The sequence below is a fragment of the Anolis carolinensis genome, chromosome 2 (genome assembly GCF_035594765.1).
Source record: "Anolis carolinensis isolate JA03-04 chromosome 2, rAnoCar3.1.pri, whole genome shotgun sequence".
Taxonomy (NCBI): domain Eukaryota; kingdom Metazoa; phylum Chordata; class Lepidosauria; order Squamata; family Dactyloidae; genus Anolis; species Anolis carolinensis.
This window is the reverse complement of record NC_085842.1, coordinates 25,257,926-25,267,987: the sequence shown is the minus strand read 5'-3', so window position 1 is coordinate 25,267,987 and position 10,062 is coordinate 25,257,926. Positions and strand designations below refer to the sequence as shown.

General features: G+C 43.5%; 1 protein-coding gene across 1 annotated transcript in view; it reads left to right on the top strand.

Annotated features, from left to right (window-relative positions):
* The first annotated feature begins 263 nt into the window (after positions 1-263).
* The window catches only part of slc44a4 (solute carrier family 44 member 4), a 62,317-nt gene continuing 52,518 nt past the window's right edge, over positions 264-10,062 (top strand). Inside the window, exon 1 of the mRNA XM_062973594.1 lies at positions 264-480. Within this exon, the coding sequence (XP_062829664.1) occupies positions 435-480 (46 nt within the window). The 5' untranslated portion in view covers positions 264-434. The remainder of the gene's footprint in view (positions 481-10,062) is intronic.

The window sequence follows — 10,062 nt, the reverse complement described above, 5'->3', positions numbered from 1 at the left end:
TGTGGTCTGACCAAGGCAGAATAGAGGGGGGAGCATGACTTCCCTGGGCAAAGTTGGGCCCTGCAGGTGTTTTGGACTTCAACTCCCACCATTCCTCACAGCCTCAGGCCCTTTCCTTTTCCCCTTCAGCCGCTTCAGCCGCTTAAGTCCAAAACACCTGCAGGGCCCAACTTTGCCCATGCCTTTTCGGGAGTGGGCGTGGCTTGGTCTCAGCTGTTTTGGGGAAGGGGCGTGGCCCAGGTGAGGGCAGCCAGCAGGTGTGGCAGGAGGGAGGGAAAGAAGGAGAGACAGCCGGCTGCTAGACAACAGGTTGCAAATCAGAAGGTTGGTCTCCTCTGCATTCCGGCTCAGAACGCATTGGGCGCCTTCCTTCCCGCTTTGCATGCCCTGAGCCATCCTCGCCCCTTGCTTTTCCCTTTCCCTGGAAGGAAGGCATGGGAGGCAAAGAGAAGGAGAAGAAGCCAACTGGTGGCCCTTATGGTGAGTCCACCCACTCTGGGAACTTTCCTTAGTTTCGCATAATAATATGACTTCCTTCCCTCGATCTAGGCCAGTGGTTCCCAACCTTCCTAATGCTGCAACTCCTTAATCCAGTTCCTCATGTTGTGCTGACTACTCCCCCAACCATAAAATGATTTTAGTTGCTACTTCCTAACTTGTCTTTTTGCTACTGTTATGAATCGTCATGTAAATATCTGGTATGCAGGGTGTATTTCCATTCACTGGACCAAATTTGGCACACGTAACCAATACGCCCAATTTTGGAGGGGGAGAATGATTTTGTCATTTGGGAGTTGTAGTTTCTGGCATTTATAGTTCACCTACAATTAAAGTGCCTCCGGTGGCTCAGGGTGTTAAAGCGCTGAGCTGCTGAACTTGCAGACCGAAAGGTAATAATAATAATAATAATAATAATAATAATAATAATAACTTTATTTTTATACCCCGCCCCATCTCCCCGAAGGGACTCGGGACGGCTTACATGGGGCCTGGCCCGATAAAACAAACAAATAACAGTAACAAAGCAATAAAACAATTATCCCAGTAAAAAAAATCAACTTGCAGACCAAAAGGTCCCAGGTTCAAATCCCAGGAGTGGATTAGCTCTAGCTTCTGCCCTAACCCCCAGAGTCGGACACGACTGGACTTAACATCAGGGGAAACCTTTACCTTTACCTTTTACAATCAAAGAGCCTCTGGTGGCTAGTGTGTTAAAGCGCTGAGCTGCTGAACTTGCAGACCAAAAGGGGAGCGGATTAGCTCCAGCTTCTGCCAACCTAGCAGTTCGAAAACATGCCAATGTGAGTAGATCAATAGGTACCGCTCCGGTGGGAACGTAACGGCACTCCATGCAGTCATGCCAGCCACATGACCTTGGAGGTGTCTACAGACAACGCCGGCTTTTCGGCTTAGAAATGGAGATGAGCACCAATCCCCAGAGTCGGTCACGACTGGACTTAACATCAGGGGAAACCTTTACCTTTACCTTTTACAATCAAAGAGCCTCTGGTGGCTCAGTGTGTTAAAGCGCTGAGCTGCTGAACTTGCAGACCGAAAGGTCGCAGGTTCGAATACGAGGAGCGGAGTGAGCACCCACTGTTAGCTCCAGCTTCTGCCAACCTAGCAGTTTGAAAACATGCAAAATGTGAGTAGATCAATAGGTACCACTCCGGCGGGAAGGTAACGGCGCTCCATGCAGTCATGCCAGCCACATGATCTTGGAGGTGTCTACAGACAATGCCGGCTCTTCGGCTTAGAAATGGAGATGAACACCAACCCCCAGAGTCGGACACGACTGGACTTAATGTCAGGGGAAACCTTTACCTTTTATTTTATTGTGTATTTACCTTTACGTTTTACAATCAAAGAGCCTCTGGTGGCTCAGTGTGTTAAAGCACTGAGCTGCTGAACTTGCAGACTGAAAGGTCGCAGGTTCGAATACGAGGAGCGGAGTGAGCACCCGCTGTTAGCTCCAGCTTCTGCCAACCTAGCAGTTCGAAAACATGCAAAATATGAGTAGATCAATAGGTACCACTCCGGCGGGAAGGTAACGGCGCTCCATGCAGTCATGCCAGCCACATGACCTTGGAGGTGTCTACGGACAACGCCGGCTCTTTGGCTTAGAAATGGAGATGAACACTAACCCCCAGAGTCGGACACGACTGGACTTAATGTCAGGGGAAACTTTTACCTTTTACTTTACAATCAAAGAGCATTCTGACCTCCACCGACAATGAATCAAACTTGGCACACAGAACTCCCATGACCAACAGAAAATCCTAGAGGGATTTGGAAGGAATTGACACAGATTTAGGGGAGACGTAGTTCACCTACATCCACCAAGAGCATTGTGGACTCAAACAATGATGGATTTGGACCAAACTTGGCATGAATACTCAATACAGTATGTTGTCGAAGGCTTTCATGGCCAGGATCACAGGGTTGTTGTATGTTTTCCGGGCTCTATGGCCATGTTCCAGAAGCGTTCTCTCCTGACGTTTCACCCACATCTATGGCAGGCAACCTCTGCCTACCAGTAGATGCCTACTGGCTGTTAGGAATTGTGGGAGTTGAAGTCCAAAATCCCTGGAGGGCCCAAGTTTGCCCATGCCTACTCCAAAATATAGGTTGGCCTGTGATATTAGAACAATTAAACTTGTATTTTCTCTGGAAGGCAAAGCAACTAATCTGAGGCTTTCTGTGTATCGTAAGATACTTGATAAAGTTGAAGGAAGTAGGAAAATAAGGTGACTATGTTACTCAAATAAAGGAGGCCACAATCCTAAAGATTGTAAAAGCTGAGAAGGGCTGTTGGATGGCCATAAATCATGGAATCATAAAGTTAGAAGGGACCCCAAAGGCTATCTAGTCCAACCCCAATTTGCCATGAGGAATAAATACACCATCAAAATACTTCTAGCTTCCTATTTAGAAACTTTGAGAGAAGGAGATGCCACCAAATAGCTCTAGGCATCTTATTCCAATGTCGAGCAGCTTTTATTTAGGACTTTCTTCCTAATGGAATATCTTTTCCTGCCATTTGAATCCATTGCTCTGTGACACAGTCTCGGGAGCAGCAGAAAACAAGCTTGCCCCTTTCTCAATGTGACATCCTTTCAAATATTTAATCATGGCTTTCATGTCATGCCTATTAGTAGCTATTGCTTGAGTATGTTTTAATGTATTATATGTTTTATGATTTAATGTTTATATGTTTTAAATGTATTTATGTGATCGTATTTTATTGTGTATTGCTGGGCTTGGTCCCCATGTGAGCCGCCCCGAGTTCCTTCGAGGAGATGGGACGGGATATTAGAATAAAGATTATTTTAATTATTATTACTGACACAACGACATAGTCTGACACAGCAAACAAGATAGATATGCTGGATTTCCTATCACAAAATCACAAGTCGAACACTTCTCAAGTGTTTAGGACTGTGTGATGTATTTTCGGATGATGCACGCAGATCCCAGTAGGGTGGCCTTTTGCAGTTGGCAGATCATAATTTTGTCAATGTCTATTGTTTCCAAATGCCGGCTGAGATCTTTTGGCACGGCACCCAATGTGCCGATCACCACCGGGACCACCTGTACTGGTTACTGCCAAAGTCTTTGCAGTTTGATCTTGAGGTCCTGAGTTTTCCTGTTGTTTTTCATCAATCTGACTGTCACCTGGGATGGCGACATCAATAATCCAAATCTTTTTCTTTTTTAAATATTATTATTATTATTATTATTATTATTATTATTATTATTATTATTATATCCTATTCTCCAAGCTAAACGTCCTAAGTCACTCCTCTTAGGACGTGGCATCCAAAGCCAACTTGAAAATAGCTAGTAACACACACAAACACACTCAGTGGTGCATCTACACTGTAGAGCTAGTGCAGTTTTAACACCATTTTAACTGCTCTAATTCCATGCTATGAAGTAATTGGGGTTGTCATTTCGTGAGGCACCAGCACCCTTTGGCAGAGAAGACTTGTAAAGTTACACCTTCCCTGATTCCATAGCTTTGTATTGAAAGTAGTGCCAAACTGCAATAACTCAGTAGTGTAGATGCACCCCAGTTTGGGTGAAAGGGTGTGTAGCCTAGATGTTGCTGAACTGCAATTTACAGCATGTAAGGAATGCTGGGACTTGCAATCCAGCAATCTATGGAGGGCAATATGATTCCCAAACCATATTGGATACGTTTTTATTTGCATGTTGGATACAAGGAAGGAGAAAAGGCTTGACTCAGGACTGGGCAGTGCTGAGTAAACAGAAACGTTCACAGCCAACTTGATGGCAAGTGAAAATGTGAAAGTTGTTTTGTGTTTTCCTATTCTTTTGATTGATGGCGAGCCCAATGTGAATATATCATAGGGTTTTATTGGTGAGATTTGCTCAGAGGAGGTTTGCCTTTGCCTTCTTCTGAGGCTGAGAGGGTATGTGACATGACCAAAGTTACTCAATGGGTTTCCATGGTCGAATAGAGATTGGATTACAGAGTTGAAATCCAATGCTCCAGCCGTTAAGCAATGCTTGTTCTCTGTTGTGTATAATTCTGGTTGCTGAGTGATTTTCCACTTTCCGATAAATGCTCACTCTTTTATCTGCAAAGGAAAAGTGCAACAAATGAACACTCTCCTTTGTATTCACTTGTCCAGAGACCAGGAAGTCATCCCCATTTTATGTTTAAACCTCAACAAAGTGTGTTGCAGGCAAAACAGTACTATGTGAACACCCTGGAAAAGTTGAAATTGAAAATGATGATTTTGTTGCTGAAGTTTGGGAAACTAGGGTGCACCCACACTGTAAATTTAATCCAGTGTGACACCATTTAACTGTCAATTTGATTAACAGGTTTTCTCTACAGGTCTATAGGTCATCCAGAGTGACTATGTGGTCAGTTTCAGCTAGAGGTCAATCTTAAATGGCACTAGAGTAATGTTTCTCAAACTGGGGGCCGGGACACCTGGCGGGGGGGGGGGGGGTTGCAAGGTGGGTATCAGAGGGGTTGCCAAAGGCCAAGAGAAAACACATATTTCTGATGGTATTAGGAACCCCTTTGTCAGAGAAGGCCGAAGATCTCTCTACCTGTCCTTCCCTTCAAGGTGTATTTTCCCCAAACTCCACCAGTGTTCAAATGTGGGCATATTGAGTATTTGTACCAAGTTTGGTCCAGATCCATCATTGTTTAAGTCCACAGTGCTCTCTGATGTAGGTGAACTACAACTCCAAACTCAAGGTCAGTGCCCACCAAACCTTTCCAGTATTTTCTGTCAGTCATGGGAGTTCTGTGTGGGAAGTTTGGCCCAATTCTATCATTGGTGGGGTTCAAGGGGCTCTTTGATTGTAGGTGAAGTATAAACCCCAGCAATTACAACTCCCAACTGTCAAGGTCTATTTGCCCCAAACTCCACCAGTGTTTACATTTGGCCATATTGAATATTTGTGCCAAGTTTGGTCCAGATCCATCATTGTTTGAGTCCACAGTGCTCTCTGCATGTCGGTGAACTACACCTCCAAAACTCAAGGTCAGTGCCCACCAAACCCTTCCAGTATTTTTGGTCATGGGAGTTCTGTGTGCCAAGTTTGGTTCAATTCCATCGTTGGTGGAGTTCAGAATACTCTTTGTTGTAGGTTAACTATAAATCCCTACAACCACAACTTCCAAATGACAAAATCAATCCCTACCCCACCCCACCAGTATTTAAATTTGGACATATCCGGTATTTGTGCCAAATTTGGTCCAGTGAATGAAAAAATATCCTGCATATCAGATTTTTACATTTCGATTCATAACTGTAGCAAAATTACAGTCATGAAGTAGCAACGAAAATAATTTTTATGGTGGGGGGTCACCACAACATGAAGAACTGTATTAACGGGTTGCGGCATTAAGAGGGTTGAGAACGACTACACTAGAGGATCTAGAGCCGCATGGGCAAACTTTGACCCTCCAGATGTTTTGGACTCCCACAATTCCTAATAGCCAGTAGGCTGTTAGGAACCGTGGGGGGTCCAAAACACCTGGAGGGCCAAAGTTTGCCCATGCATGCTCTAGAGATTCCTAGAGCAAACATTTCTATATAATTGTCAACTTTAAATATAATAAGTTACTTTTAAGCAGAATGGACAAAGCATATTTTATTCCCTTGAAGCAATTTTAAATTTTTTAAGGTAGGGGTATCATTGAGGGCCACATCAGCCATATGGTTGCCTTCAAAGGACCCCCAAATTGATGGATGGAGAATTTGTGGATACAGAGGGCCATCTATAACACTATATAACAAAATTTGAATTTTTTCTGTTCCTGGTTTGAAAGTGTTATTTCCTGTTTAATTGTGTGATACTTACTTTGGAAGTACCGTAGTTGTTATACTCCAGAAACTTCGTTTTGGTGGCTGCCACAAACTAGGTTGAATTGGTTGAGACTCTATGAGATATTTGTTGAAAAGCTATAGCAAAATGGGATGCAGGCTGTCTTGCCAAAACAAAGTTTTTTGCAGTTTAATAAACCTTTTCCATATTTTAATGACAGAACCAATTGGGAAATGACATTTATAACCCAGGAATAAAAATGGTGTTACATAGCGTAATTTGTTACATACCAGGTGATGATGGCATGACAGTGTCTTATATTAATTTTTGCTCCCAAATATGTGCTAGGTCTCATTTTCAGGGGATGCCTTATTTTTCCATGAAGAAGAATTCACGTATATTGTTGAACAAAAAAATTGAACATTTATTATATACTCTACAGTAGTTGTCATCATAAACCAGCATAACCAGACAAACTGAATCCTATTCAGAATTTCTTGTTACTACCACTATTTCCATGTACAACAATCTATGGTACTTACATTTACTGATCCTGCATGCTCTGGTGTTCTGTTTGGCGGGCATACTTCCAAACAAAAAACTTTTCTAGGTCTTACTTTCGGGGGAGGCCTTATATTTAGCAATTCAGCAAAATCTCTACTAGGTCTTACTTTCCGGGGATGTCGTATTTTCGGGGAAACAGGGTAGTCTAGCATCTGCATTCAGTCCATGGACCTTGAGATCGCCACATGTGCTTTAAGGGGAGGAAAAATAATGTTATTTCAAAGCTATGCTTTAGATGGTGATGTGTGCTGGTGGCACAGTGTGTTAAAGCACTGAACTGCTGAACTTGTGAACCAAAAGGTCCCAGGTTCAAATCACGGGAGCGGGAGGAGCGCCCGTTGTTAGCCCCAGCTCCTGCCAACCTAGCAGTTTGAAAACATGCAAATGTGAGTAGATCAATAGGTATCGCTCCGGCGGGAAGGTAACGGTGCTCCATGCAGTCATGCCAGCCACATGACCATGGAGGTGTCTACGGATAACGCCGGCTCTTTGGCTTAGAAATGGAGATGAGCACTAACCCCCAGAGTCGGTCACGACTGGACTTAACGTCAGGGGAAAACCTTTACCTTTACCATCTTTTTCACTTTCTTGGATGGGGCCTTGGTTTCTAAGCGCAGGAAACATTCCCTATTTCAATGCTACAAACATAGCGTGCAGTTTGTTCATAACCTTTTGCCATCAAACATTAGGAGTTGCAAGGAAAATGTTGTTGAGAACCTCCAGATCTCTGACTTCCTTCCCTATGAGCATTTTGGAATGAGAAAACCAGAAGACACAAACACATACAAAGAGAGAGAAAGTGAACAAACATGTTAGATGGATTAACAAGATTAACAACCTTGGTCAATAATTGATTTAACGTCACAGTTTTCAGTAGGTGTCTTGAGATCTGAGTTCTGGAGAAAAAGCCAAGTGTGTGGTTCAGGGCGCTTACCCCAGCAAAGGTTGCAAGCAAGCTGGCACGCTCTCATTGCTGTGAATTCCCATCACACTGAGCTAGACTGATTTATTTATTTATCGTTTCAGAAGCGAACTTAGGGTACAGTTCTAATGTATTTAAAAACACAAAGTTAAAAACTTGGCATTATACTAAATGTCTTTTGCCCAGTAGCTGGCAACTTGTAGTGCCTCTGATGTTGCTATAAGAAGGTCCTCCACTGTGCATTTGGCAGGGATCAGGCTGCATTGTAATAGGTAGGTTTGATCTTCCACATTCACGTGTTGTGGACTCCACTTTGTGGCCCCATTTCTTAAGGTTCGCTCTGCATTGTGTTCAGCGCATTCCAATTTGCCCAGTCCTCTGTGTGCCCAGGAGGATGGGCATTGTAGTCCAAGATATGACAGGTTCGTATACCATGCTTCCTGTGGCTGAGTCTAGTCTTGAATTCTTTTTGGGGTAGAGACCTGTTTCCAGTGTGTGCTTCTCTGTATAGAGCCAAGTGGCACACCAAACTAGTTCCCAGGGATATGACGGAATCATAGTTCTGCAACACTGGGAAAAGTTAATTTTTAATGATAGCTGGCAGAATTCATGCTGGCTAGGGAGAGGGTAAGTTCCAGGAATTTTAAATGTTAGAATTAGCATTTAAAAGACCCATGCTCAAGCTGTAAGAGAACATTTGAAAGAAACATATTGAGTTAGAATCCAGGGAGGGCGAGTATAGCCAATTCTGGCTTAGGAGAGAGAGAAAATGGGCACCACTTTATTTTCTGTCCTGCCCTTACAGACAAAGTGGCAGTCTGCCCTTGCAAATAAGATGTCGGTTGAACATACCCTGCAACATTTCCTGTATGAAAAAGCAGATGAAAGGTGGTCAAGCAACACCTGAGGGTGGTTAAGATAGAAAAGGGTATTCCCTTCTTGCAGGAGAAGCAATAGCAGTTTGCTTTTATTTAAGCCTACTGGGAAGGATGGAGCCCCCAGTGTCACTGCAGGTTAAACTGCTGAGCTGCTGAACTTGCTGACCGAAAGGTCGGCAGTTCGAATCTGGGGAGCAAGGTGAGCTCCCACCGTTAGCTCCAGCTTCTGCCAACCTAGCAGTTCGAAAACATACAAATGTGAGTAGATCAATAGGTACTGCTTTGGCAGGAAGGTAACGGTGCTCCATGAAATCATGCTGGCCACATGACTTTGGAGGTGTCTACAGACAACGCCGGCTCTTTGGCTTAGTAATAGAGATGAGCACCAAACCCCAAAGTCGGACACGACTGGACTTAATGTCAAGGGAAAACCTTTATCTTTTTAAACATTACTGGGAATGGTAAGATTTCCCCCCATGGTGTCTCCTCTCTTTGGCTGAGATTATTCACCTCAAAATACTTTGAACTTTGGCACTTTGAACTCATTTTGCAGCAGTGAAATTAAGATGAGCAGAAAAGGAGAGGAAGAGAAAAATCTGGAGAATTTTCAAAGCATGTCACATTAAGGAGCGGGCAAGCTTGTTCTCTGCTGCTCTGGAAATTAGGACACAATGGAGCAGTGGAGTCAAATGGCAGTAAAAAAGAATCATAGACTAGAATAATAGAATAGTAGAGTTGGACTACCTAGTCCTGCCATACAGGAAAAGCACAATCAACCATCTCCAACAGATGGCCATCCAGCCTCTGTTTGAAAGCCTCCAAGGAAGGAGCTTCTACCACACTCCAAGGCAAAGAGTTCCACTGCTGAACAGCTCTTGTTATGGTCAGGAATTTTTTTCCTAATGTTCACGTGGACTATCCTTTCCTGAAATTTGAACTCATTGCTTCATTGAGTCCTGGTTTCCAAGGCAGCAGAAAACAGACCTGCAAACTTTTCAGTGTGACATTCTTTCAGATATTTAAACATGATGATCATGTTTCCTCTCAACCTTCTCATCTTTCTCTTCTCTTCAACCTTCTTCTCAACCAGCTCTTTAAGCCACTTCTCATATAAACATTAGGAAAAACTTGGATAGTGGAATATGCTGCCTTGCAGGGTGGTGGAGTCTCCTTCTCTGGCAGTATTTAAGCAGAGATTAGATGGCCATCTGTTGGGAATGCTTGGATTGTGTCTTCCTGCATGGCAGAATGGGGTTGATTGGCTGGCCCTTGGGGTCTCTTATATGAAAGCAGCAAAAAAGGAAAAGTATGGTATATAATATAATACAAGGTAAGTTGTGTTATTATCACACACTTCTATTGTAATGTAGTCCCTTATATGTT